A 12,934-nucleotide genomic window follows, 5' to 3' on the forward strand; every position below is an offset into this window, starting at 1 on the left:
CAATACTAGGAAGACAGGATTTTAAAAGCAAGTGGAAGAGGCTGTACACCTAGTGTTTGTTAACTCCATCTGATGTGACTGTGCTCAGTGAGATACGTAAATGACCCGAATTTTTAAAGGAGCTTTCCAGTCTCCATTCTTCCACAACTCTTTGAAGATTCCAAGATTGAGATTCTGTCGAGCAACATGTCATTCAATTCCTGCTCCAAATGAGTTAAGCATAGAGAGTGGGAGCACAGCACCCAAGGTGTAAATACTCACAAGACTGGAAGCTTCAGTGTGAAGAAGAGCCCTTCCCTCCCAGCCCAGAAAACGGAAATAAGGCAGCCCGTGCTCTAAACGGCTAATGGAAGCCATGTTTTCGCTCTACTCTGGATGCAGTGGCCGTGCTTACCTGCAGGCTGTCCCTCCTCAGGCCTGCCTGATCATTAAGACAAGAGGGTTGGCAGACCTGGCTGCTTCCTAGGTTAGCGTGCTCACGAAGCGTGTGTCAAGCACAGGAGGGGGCACAGCGGTGCATCGCAGAGCCCCCGTCAGGGCGAGCTCTCACATGCTCTCCGTCTCCTGTCCGGGTGTAGGGCTGATGGCAATGAAGGCAGGCCACCGAAAGTGACAGAAGTCTGTGACCTTCCCTCTTCCAACACTATCGACTGTAGTGAAAGGTGGATGTGGGAAAGGAAGAAAGGCTAACTTTAAGACCCAATCTGTAATCACAAGATATGGTTCTCACCTTTCTAACCATGGTCAGGTCAGGTTGCTTTGTCCAGGTTTTAGAATAAATGTCGTAACACTCCATGGAAATTAGCTCTTTCTCCCCATCCTCTCCTCCTAAAATGTACAGCATTCCGTCTATCTCCACAATACCAAAATTATGTCGTGGCTGAAAAGACATCAAAGACCTCTTTATATAAAAAGCCAAACACCAGACTGAAAGCAGATATCCACACATTTAATAAAAACTACAGATACCATCACATTCCAGACTTTCAGCAAAGAGGTGTGATGCTCAAAACCATCTCTCTCAGACATGTACGATTTTCTGAGCAGCTCACCTTTCTGTCATGAGAGACAGAACCCAATCTAGGAGTTATTCAAAACAAGGGAATTACATGCATGATAAATTCACTGGTGGAGTCACCATTTTGTACTCACCATCACTCACAACAAGAACTATTACCTTCTGGTTCAATAAAACTGTGTTTAGCAATGGGCTAAAGTGCTTCCAAGTTGCTGTGTGAAAGACAAGGAAGAACCCCAGCAAGAGCTCTGCCTTAGAGGCTGGGAAAGGCACGGGGAAGCCGGGCTCCTGCTACAGCCAACTAGAATGATAGAAGCCTGAGGGGACATTTGTCAACAAATACTTGCTTAGCGTTCTGCTGTCCCCTCTGTGCCCACTGCTGCTCTAGTACTAAAGACAGAGCCCTCAGCAACCAGACAAAATCCCCAGCCATCAAGGAGTTTGTGTGAACAACTAAAAAATATCCAGTATTTGAGAAGGTATCACGTGATACGAAGAGAAAGTAAATGGGCGGAGACAGAAGAGCTGAGGGGAAGGAGGGAAGGCCTCCCTGAGAAGTGCCACATGGACAAACACCAATGGAAGCAGAGAACAAGCCACAAGGGTATCTGGCAAAGGTTCCAAAGCAAGAGTGTGTGTAGGTTTGAGGAAACACGAGGAGGTCTGATGGACCAAAGGAAGACACCAAGAGAGGAGCTGGGATGGTGGGCACTAGGGCAGTGAGCACAGGATGTGGCAGGGTCACCGTTTCTCTCCTTACATACACACAGATGCAAATAAATGAAAGTGCTAAAGGGAAGACAGACACTCTACCGAACAAATGAAAAAGAACATTTTACCTCATTCATTGGTGGCAATGCCGTCCACGTGTTCGCATCTGGATCGTATTTTTCTCCTGAACTCAGGGTCTGCTTATTTTCATCTTGGCCTCCAAATACGAACAAGAATCCCTCTGTAAAAATCAAATCAGACACACGAGAAAGTTGAAACTTCAGTCTTCAATTCCCATCTCCTGCTGAGTATAAATGGCACAGCTGTAGAGACAGTATCTGGAGGTAACTTCTCTAATGACAACAGTGGATTTGAGGTTTTCATCACAATTCATTCGATCCTTGGTGAGAGAGGCTAATTCACATCTGTGGCTCACTTTGGCCATTTCACCTCACTCAGCATCTGAGTGGATTCCCACTACCCTATAGGGTGCAGCCCAGACTGGCACCACCTACACACACACCAAGCAGCTCTGTCTAACCTCATCCCCCTGTGATTCCCAGACAACCTTTCATCCACAGCCCACATCTGCTCATTCAAGACCCAGGAGCACTCCGACCTGGGGCACCTGTGCAGTTCATGTTCAAAACAGGATCTAAGAGTCACTGTTGAACTTCCTATTTCGGGTAATGGTGGATTGGGTTATTCATACCAACTCTTGCGCAAAACAGCTAAACTGCTGGACAAGATTTTTTTGTTTTATTTTGTCCTTTTGGACAAAAACATTTTTGAAATAAAATAATCTTAAAAGAGAAAAAGGCAACAGGGCAATATGGCAAAGCTGAAAGGAAAAGGGGGATCCGGAGAGGTCACCACCCACGGAAACCATTTTGCTTTGAGGGCATTCACCAATCTGGGAAATTTCCAAACTTTCTTATAATGGCTTTGAGGGCATGAAGGGACAAAAATCAAAACCCCAGGCCCACAGGAAGTATGACTTCTGGCAGGAGAGCCTCTCCAAAGTTTAAGCAGAACCAGAAATCAGATTTAAATCTCCTCACTTGTCTAGGAGATCTCAAGGTTTGGGTTTGATTTACAGCAATTCAATTCCAAATGTGCAGTTCTTATAGGCAACTGAAAGAAACAAATGTAAAACTTGTATGGAAGAAAATATCCTTACCTAATCTTTAGATTCTAATATTCTAAAATTTTAAAGCATCAAATTATTCCTACAATTAATTCTTACTAAAATGATCACCACCCAACCAAAGATACTCAGACACAGAAACTAGACTCCATGAAGAACTGACAATAGGTATTAGTCTTACAGAGACTTTAAATTTCACATATTGGACTCTCCAGAAAGATGATAAAATGACAATGCCTACTATGTTTAAAAATGGAATGACAATTTTTTTACGAAGATTTTATTTACTTATCTGAGTGTGAAGAGAAAACGAGCGAGCGAGCGGGCTTGAGTGTTGGAGGAGGGTCCAAGGGAGATGGAGAAGCAGGCTTCTCACTGAGCAGGAAGCCCAAGGTGGAGCTTAATCCCAGGCCCCTGGGATCATGACCTGAGCCAAAGGCAGACACTTAACCAACTGAGCCACCCAGGTGCCCCCTGAAGGACAAAGTTTAAGAGAACTCTTAGAAAAAGGGGACTATAGAAGAGACACAGCAGATCTGCAAAAGATTTAAAGAGAATCTCTAGGAATAAAATAAGAAAATAAAAACATAAAATTTGAAAAGATTAACAGATGGGTTTAATGGCAGATTTGTCACAGTTGAAGAGAGAACTCATTAAGTGGAGGGTAAATCAAAAGAGATCATAAAGAGGGCAACACACAGAGAGGCAAAAACATGGAAAACAAAACAAAGCAGAGGTAGGAGGCTAAGGACAGAGCAAAAAAGTGTAGCCATGTTTAATCGGACTTCCAAAAAAAGCAGGGGTAAAGAGGACGATGGAACAGAGGCAGTACCTGAAGATGTAAAAATGAGTAAGAATTTTCCAGATCTGAGGAAAGACCAAGCCACAGAGTTAAGATGCCCTAAAATTCTATATCCAGCACAAGCATCCTTTAAGAATGAAGGCAAAACAATGACATTGTTAGACAAAGAAATCAGTATTTGCTCCCAGTAGACCCACAACAAAGGAAATTCAAAAGGATGGACCTCAGAGAAGGCAAATAATCCTAGATGGAAGGTCTCAGGAGTAAGAAGGAAAAACAAAGAAAGTGGTGAATATGTGGGTAAATCTACACACTTTCCCTCTCTCTCCGTATGTGTGTGTATGTGTGTGTGTGTGTGTGTGTATTCAAAACAGATGAATCGAACTCATTTATATGTAGATACTTATTCATAAACAGTCATATATTTTAATACTGCAAGACTGTGAAACGGTAGAAATGCACTTGGGCTTTTATAACTTGAGAATACAGGCTAGGGTATCTATGATGACTTTCAAAGGAATATAGATAAAGAATGTAACTTCTAACCTGGAAGAGAGGGCACAAAGTGAATGACCACCCCCCACCCCAAAACACTGTTCAATGTTTCTGAAGTACCGATCCCTCTAGGAAATCTCAGAAAATCTGTGATATAGGAAACGTTGTGGCAGGTGTGCGTGTGTGAAAATTTTGAATAGGTGTACATATTAAGGGAAGGAAATGTAAGGAAGCTAATTCTGAGAAGAGAGAACAAGAAAATCAGACTCATCCTGTAAGCTCCACTACTGCATTCGCTGCTTATATTATTATTGACAATAAGTTCAACCATCTTGGAACCCAAAAAATGATTCCATTTCTGTACTTGGTATAGCTTCAGCCATTTCTATAATATGGAATGGGATGGTATACCTTTCAAACTCTTTAAAGTAATGTTAGTGGGCAAGCAGAGACTATACAGTATGAAGGATTCCGGGAAGACTACTGATAATAAATGGAATTTAGTGAAATGGCACTTGTGGGTGAACTCGAAAGAGCAGAGCCAGGTGAAAAGAAAGGGAGCAGTCAGAAGGCCACAAATACAACCTCTCCTATCACCTCCTTGAGTGAGAGCTTTGAGTAAGGTAGAGCTGTTTGCAAACTCGTGGAGGGCAAGTGAAACACGCATTCTGTAGTTAAGTAACTTAAACCATTGCTAATGTTAAGTACTGTTTTATAAAGTCTTACACGAAATGCCTGCTTTGACAGAACACCTTTATTTTTCATAGTTACTGTAATTCTAAATTGCATGAATTAAAAAAAAAAAAAAGGACTTTTATGGCTCAAGGGAATTCTGTGTTCCGGGTGTGGCCACATAGCTAACGGGAGGTAAGAGTCACTGAATGTTGCTCTTCTATCAGTAAGTCATCAAGTGAAATGCTCTTCCACTAAAGTCTTAAAAATAGCTACATATTAAAGATTCAGGAACAATACAGACTGACAGAAGACACTCTTCTCCTTACAAAGTCTTGAAAGCAAGAGCTACACAGAAGACGTCATCATGGAGATAATAAAATTATCTCTTAAAATTCAATCTCTAAAAGGTTTTGAGTCATTCCGTACAACCCTGAAATCACATATTTACTTGATCTTGTGTTTAAGTAAAATTGACCGCAGAATGGTACCTGCTGAGAGAACTCCGTGGTTAATTCTTGGCATGCTTAAAGGGGCCAGTTCAATCCAAAGCTGCCTATTAGGGTCATAAAGAGGGCACATACATCGCATCGCTGCTGTTGGTTTCCGTGAACTAAGGAAATAAATAATTGATTAGCAGTTAATGTGTTTTATATAGTTCTGCTTATAATAACTATGACTAGTTTTACTGCTCTAAAAAATGTTTAAAACATTTTTAAAAAATCTATTGCTATTATGCTTAGACACCAAAAACAATACCACGAATTCCTGTTTACACGGAAAGAGCTCTTCCCTTCTACGACCTTTGAAACGAAGCGCATCCATACTTACACTCTCTCTTCTCCGCCAACAGTCACGATGCACTCCGAGTAGCCCCGGGGCTTGAAGTTTGCGAGCATGGCCTCCCCCTGCTGCGGCTGGCTCAGTGGTATGTTGTTGCACTCTCGGACGATTTCTCGTACTAACGGTTCATTGAGCATCTGTTCCCGTAAGTAGCTGGAGTCTAACCCTGAAACCCACAGCGCTGACATCACGTCCTTCATGTGAACCTGCACAGGAGGGTAGGAAGGATGGGGAGAAAAAAATGTAGGGCGCAGCACATGGGGTTTTAGAACATGCGCTTTCTGACTCATGGAAAAGCCGAAATTGTTCAAGGATCAGCAGTGGGCAAGTCACCAGCGCCAGCACGGCCGGACTCTGCGTTACCAACCCCTTTCCTTTCTATTTCCCCATGGCTTTGATAAAGACAAGCTTAATTTAAAGAATAATCAGTTCAGATTTATATGTGAGGTATCGCAGAAAAGGTCCAAGCAGCTTTCTTTTCACCCAAGAGGGTCACTGGGCTGCAGGGGCCTTATTTCACAGAGTTGGACATGCTAAGAGTTCAATCGCATTTACGGGAACATTATACGTAGCAATAGCTTAATTCAGGCTGGGAAAACAGATAATCAAAATCCATCAATATTAACATTAAAAGAAAAACAGAAAAGCGAGAGTTCAGAAAAATTCTGAGTACTATGTATTTCTTCATTATTATTGTTTAAAAAAATACCTAACACATATAACATGAATTATATATACCTTCCATGATGGCTCATTAAATTTGATCTCACGGGCTACAGCATTCCACATACACGAGGTGAAACTCCTTAGTAGAATAGTTTTTCTTGGTTTTGGAACAACCATTTGAAGGTATACTGTTCCATGTCCTGAGTGGTAAAGCCAAGAGTCCTTGAGGAATGAGGTTGAGATTGGCCAGAGGTTGGACTGCCTCCAGTTTCTGCGGCAACCTCACCGGGACAGCTAGTGACTGTGGTCTCTCTGAGCAGCAGCGAACTGAGAATTGTCCTATCTCCTTTCCTCATCTACCCAGCTAATGTGGAAAACCAAACACGAGCTGGACTGCCTGTCCTGAGACTACAAGCACACAGGAGTGTGGATTTCTTTTTCATTCCTATGTAACAGTTTCCGTCTGTATTACAGTAGTCCACAGTTTCTAAATAAGCCTATAGAATTTTAAAAATTACAAGATAGTCACTGAAACCTAAGTCAACAGTTGCTGAGAACCACTAACAATGCGATCATACTTTTTGAAAACTCCCCTGACACCTAACATGGTTCTTTCTTCACATACAGCAATTGAAGCTGGTGTCTATCAATATTTGTCTTCAAGCTCTGTGATTCTGCTCCCTCCCCCACTGCAGTGACAGTTTGGATCTAAAGCCTGGTATTCTCTGAGACCCTTCCTTCCCAGCTGTTGCTCCCAGAACCTTCCCCTCTGACTGCACTGGCCCACCACAGAATGCTCTCCGGCTTTCTGCTGAGTGGTGTCAATCACTCCAGGGAGAGCCCACACCACAGAGGTTCCTGATGTCCACTCCCCTGCCCCCTCTGCCAGAGCTGTGTGGGCCCCTCTCACTCTGCTGCCCGTGTCAGAGTCCTGGGTCCGCCCAGTAATGGTGCAAAGATGGGTACTGAACAAGAGAGTGGGAACCCTGAATTTCTAAACTCCCCAGCTTAAGCTTAAAATGCATCTTCCTGCTAAATGGAATGCAGAAAGGATATTAAGGTCCTTACAAATATTAATATTCCCACTGGCATATTATGAGTTTCATAAGCTTTTGTAGTCTGGTCTGAAAGAAACAACCACTTGATCCCACACAATGGCCCTAAGTAAAGATGTACCACAGACATCTTTTATCTTATTTTTGTTAAAGATTGTATTGGAGAGAGAAAGCAAGAGAGGGCATGGGGGCAGGGGCAGAAGGAAAAGGAGAGAGGGAAGCAGACACTCCTCTGAGCACGGAGCCCGATGTGGGGCTCGATGTCAGGACCCCGAGATCATGAGCTGGGTGGAAATTGAGAGTTGGAGGCCCAACTGACTGAGCCACCCAGGCGCCCCCAGACATCTTTTAGATCACAGCTTGGTAAGCCTTTCAAGTTGAAGGGGAAAAAGAAAACACCCACATGGTGGAGCCCATCAATAAATGAATGAGCGAACGGAATCAGGAAGGAAGCAAAAAGGCAGTCAGACCACGTTATAAACCACAGGTACCTTTCTCAGTTCTGTGTCATGTGCTATCCATCGAATTACCGCTTCGAACACGTATCTTTCATTGCCAACATTTAACTTCTCGAGAGAAATCACTTCTTTAAGTTTCTGCGGGCTGAGTTCTAAGAACTCTTCTGTGCTGCTGACGTCACGGAAATGAGTCTCCAGGTACTCCGTGGCCAGGTAGTGGACGTGGTGCAGGCAGTAGTGGAGGGCGAAGTCACGGATGCCGATGCAGTTCTCGGCGGCGATGCAGCCTTCCAGAAACTCACAGCACAGAGTTTTGAGATCCGTCAGCAGGAGGAGGTCTGCTGCTTGTACAACATCTTGGATCGTATCTTCGTTCAGCCGGATCTGCAAGAGTATCATAAATATTTCATGCTTCGATGTACGTATTTAGAGCCCAGACCGCTAACCTACTGGCTGAACCACACGAAAGCTCCCCTTTTATGGGCAGTTTCACACACTCTGGCCTGGTGCTTCTTTGTCGAGAGGAGCTTCAGGGCACTGGCGAACAGAACGTGGCTGGTTGACTTTTGCTTACACGGCCCTTGCCTTACCCACATGAACGATCACGAACCCTTCCCGGGTACACGGTCCAGGTTGCACGCTTCTAGAACTAAATGGCTGAAATGCGTGGGAGGTGGACCGTGCGGCCTTCTGGGGGAAACTGAAGAGGGTTTCTTTAAACGCCATCACCCAAACTGTGGCAAATCCCGCCTCCAGATACGCCACGTTCCGTCTTTCGCCGGATGGCACGGCAGACACACCACACCGGCCCCTTGGAGAGGGGAGGGCCCCGTCATTCCGAATGCCAAACATCGCATTTGGTACAACACGTACACCCTGGTCTCACAGCGACTTTCTGGAAGAAATCCCTAAGGTAAGATGGCTTATCGTGGTTTATCATGGTTTATCATGATGAACTTCACTTTTCCTTAATCTTCTGCTGCTTCTTCCTCCCCTGGCTTGCAACACACAGGCGATGTGAAGAACCAAGCCTCAAAAATATGGCCACAATCACAACGCCCCAGACTCTCCTCTCCCACAGAACAGGCGCTGGTCCTACACTCGGAATTGAGGAGGGGCTCCAGAGTACAGGACAGCAAGTAAAGTACTGTCCCATTTCGCACACTGTGTACCGCAGATACAGAAAAACAATGTATGACTAACAACCACCTTATAAAGTGAGCAATAAAACTGTGGAAAGAAGTGTGTCGAGTAAGTCACAACTAAGGGAAAATCTCCCGTTTACTTGACATATTAAGTTCAGCCACAGGACAGCAGATGGCTGTACATCGGTCAGACGCAGGCATATTGAAAAAACCCCACATTCCATCCTGATCAAACTGAACTGCCAGGTCAGGAGTCCGTTCTAACTCACATTGCAACTATGGCTGTAAACCATAATTAATTTTTTTTTTTTGGTCTATTTTTCTTTTCTTAAGCCATAAGTAGTTTTAACTGGGAAGTAAACACAGAAGTCAATCTGTAAGGTTTCAAGATTCAAATCGAAGCCTGAATGGGAGTATGTTCTTACTGGCTTGTCACTTGTTACAGCTGCTGCTGAACTGATTTTTGAAAAGTTAGAGGACAGGCTGCTACTCAGCCTGGTTTTATGATGCTTCAGATTTATAGTTTTATGATGCTTCCAATTATCTTTAATACTTTAAGGACTGTCCCCAAATCAATCTAAATTCATTTATTTTTAACAAGCATACACATAACCTTACATGCACTCCCACCCCCATGTTCAGAGCAAAGAGAAGGGGTAACATCATGAAATTAACCCAAAAACTTCAGAAAGAATGGCCATCACCGAGGTTGACTGAACGAATATGACCAGAGAAGGTGTGTTAGAAAACAGGTAGGAGGTGGCTCTTACAAACAGGAAAGGTAAAATAAGATGAGGAAGGAATACGGGACAGAGTAAGAAAGAAGCCCTCAAAAAGAGTAAAGATAAAATGCATTCTCACATAACAAAATGTAAGATACACTAACTTCTTCCTGTTAAAAAACTAGCTCCAGTTCAACCTATGACTATGGAATCTGGGGTACGGGCCTTCAGGATGGTAAAGAAAAAGAAAGAAGTCTAATCATTTAACACCTTCTTCCCTGGGTTTCGTTAAACCCCAGGAATGTAAACAGGCAGAGAGGTAAAGGGACATCAGCAAGAACGGGGTGCGACAGCGATGTCAGTCCTACTGACCCAGGCATCATGAATCCAATGCAGGGGCCTGTCATTTGTGTGAACCTCAAACTCTTTATTTCTATAAAATAATTCCCACTGCCCAAGGAAGCTCCCATTTCCAGGTGATGGGGTATAGAGCAAGATGGGAATTAAGGTTTGAAAACATAAAGACAGCCATGAAAGGAGCATCCCAGGCCCCTCTCATCTCACAATGGAAGGTGGAGATCAGAATGATAAATACAAACCTGGGACTGGGCTAAGATTTTACTCAGTCTGCTCTTCTTTTAAGAGCAAGGCCCCAGAAGAACAGTTGGGCAGCATTCCCAGCAGGAGAGATGCGTCACACAGACAATGACAGATGAAGAGGACCAGTGTTGCTGGGTCATAGAATGGATGACAGAGACCCTCGCCCTGAGCCTGAGCGGCTCAGGGTAGACTAAGTAGACTAAGACTACTTAGTCTACCTCCCTGTGAGTCTCATCATACCTGCCCACTGAAGATGTAATCCAGGATCTCTCTCATAACCATTACCGATATCCCTTCAAGTTCAATCTTATAGGTTGATCCATCATCTTTTGGAGGATTATAGTTTAACTTTGTCCTAAGAAAGGGAAAAAAATGTAAAATTTCTATGAAAGAACAGAAATAGCTGTAAATATTTATGTTCTAAAACTCTATAAAGTAGATATTTATCAGCATATGAACCCCACCTAGGAAATGTAATTTGTTAACTTTAGATTAATATACATATACATATATTTATAACTTCTGACTACAAAATACTTCTTCCAGGATTCAGAAAGCTATTTCTTAAAAAACAAAAGAGACAACCATAGCTAAGAGTCACGTGAGTAAGGATCTCTACTTCATCCTGGGAGCCCCAGCTCTGTTAGGCTTACATTTTTTTTCACGTATATAATTATCCAATTATTTTCAATAACGTAACAAAGACACCACGAACATCGCACCCAAAACACAAGCTAGGATCTTGACAAGAACCTGCTTCTACGCAGATGTTCCTTCTAACCATCCATCCCTCTGTTCTCCCCATCTGAAGTAACTATTGTCCCAAATCCCATGTCTGATTTTCCCTTGCTTCTTTGTTATTCCTGTACCCATTAAACCACTCTCCTTGTGGCTATGATCTGTACCGCCCTGTCACTCAGGTGTTGAACACCTCTTCATGTCTGTGGCCATATGTGTTCCCTCTTCTGTGAAACACATGTTAAGTTCAAGTCTTTTGTCATTTTTAAAATGGAGTTAATTGTCTTCATATGGAAGTGTAGGAGTTCTTTATTAGATTCTTGATATTAAACCTCTGGCAGATTTGGCATGTTTGTTTAAGGCAATGAATAATTTGAAGAATCATTTTTCATGGTGAATAAGTTTTTTTTGTCTTGTTGAAGAACTGGTACCTTACCTAAGGTCTAAACAATGTTTATGATTTAGCAGTACCTTACCTAAGGTCTAAACAATGTTTATGATTTAGCAGTGAGGAAAGGTAAGACACAATCTAATGTGCACTTAAGAACACCCCATCCCTTGAGGCTGGGAATTGGTTAAATGAGGCAGCTGTGGAAGGAGGGCGAGAGATGAGCCAAACACAGACACAGGCTGACAGAGGTAAGAAGGAGCTGAATTCCAAGGTCCTGCCTCCCCATATACACACAATTCCCATTAGGTCCTCCCCACCCAGCGCCAGGGCAAGGTAAGTGATTTACATTGTAAAGAATATAAAACACAGGGTGGGTCTCTGGACAGGGGGGATATCAGACACATTTGAGGTAAGACTACTGCACAAAAACAGACAGAACAAATAGAATGTTTACATAGTGAATGCTGAGACCATCAATCTTTTTTCTCTCAATTCTGTTCTTAAATGTTGAAAGCCAGAACTACATCCTCCAGGCAAGAAACTAGAAGACTCTTTGGAGGATCTGACCCGCCCTGAAAGGAAAGACCTAAAGCTATGGACATAGGTCTGCCCCGAGAGCACATGACCTCAAACTTCGGGAAGAAAACTATTTCAAATCTAGATTTTGATAACCAGCCAAACTACCAATCCAATGTCAGGACAGAATAGATATTATCAGCTACACATGGTCCCCAAACAAATTATCTCCCTTGCGACCTTTCTCAGTGTGCTGCTGGAAAATGTGCTTCAACAATCAAGGGAGCGGATCAAGAAAGAGGAGGATTTCAGTAACTAAAAGACATGCCCCAACAGGGGAAAAAAGGGAAGTCAATGTAGGGAATGGTACGGAATGGCCCTAAGCCAGCAGCTAGTAGAAGTAGAAGGAAGCCAGTCCACCCTGCTGCCAGGAGGAGGCTGTGGGAGACCCTGAAAAATGAAACTGATGGGACGAAATTGATGGGATAATGCATCTGGAGGTACCAAGAAAGTATTAGGCAATCTTGTTTCCTTCCTGTACTTGTCTGCTATTCCTGCCTCTACAGTTTCTACTGAACTAAAAAGTTTCACTCAAAAGGTATTTCATTTCTGCTCACTGCATCTTGGGTTTATCTCTATGCCTGACAGTTAGTAAATGAGGAGCAAAATTTCATCAATTCCCAACCAAGAGAGAAAAACTGTATTAGTGGTACAGCTAAGACCTAATCTGAAGTGCACTGTGTAGTCCTCCTGGCAGCACACGTGGCTCTTTTCACTTCGGATGTCATGACTATCTGTACTTCTCAGTCGCTGTGTTCGCTGTCGACACACTGCCTGTCAGCTCCAAATTCTCCCTTTTTGCATGCTCTCTGAAAATGGATCTGAGCCTCTTAAATAATTTTCCTTTGTCAACTGGCATGACGTGAAGCGTTTCGGTAGAGAGCGCAGGAAAGAC

At 43.2% G+C, this 12,934-nt stretch overlaps 1 protein-coding gene across 1 annotated transcript in view; it reads right to left on the reverse strand.

Annotated features, from left to right (window-relative positions):
- The window catches only part of GAN (gigaxonin), a 49,519-nt gene that overhangs the window by 13,461 nt on the left and 23,124 nt on the right, over positions 1-12,934 (reverse strand). The window contains exons 2-7 of the mRNA XM_044255668.1: positions 10,575-10,689; positions 7,901-8,251; positions 5,677-5,894; positions 5,337-5,458; positions 1,858-1,970; positions 731-880 (exon numbers count right to left, since the gene is read on the reverse strand). Coding sequence (XP_044111603.1) covers positions 731-880; positions 1,858-1,970; positions 5,337-5,458; positions 5,677-5,894; positions 7,901-8,251; positions 10,575-10,689 — 1,069 coding nt within the window. The remainder of the gene's footprint in view (positions 1-730; positions 881-1,857; positions 1,971-5,336; positions 5,459-5,676; positions 5,895-7,900; positions 8,252-10,574; positions 10,690-12,934) is intronic.

This window comes from Neovison vison, chromosome 7 (assembly GCF_020171115.1).
Source record: "Neovison vison isolate M4711 chromosome 7, ASM_NN_V1, whole genome shotgun sequence".
In the NCBI taxonomy this organism is placed as follows: Eukaryota; Metazoa; Chordata; class Mammalia; order Carnivora; family Mustelidae; genus Neogale; species Neogale vison.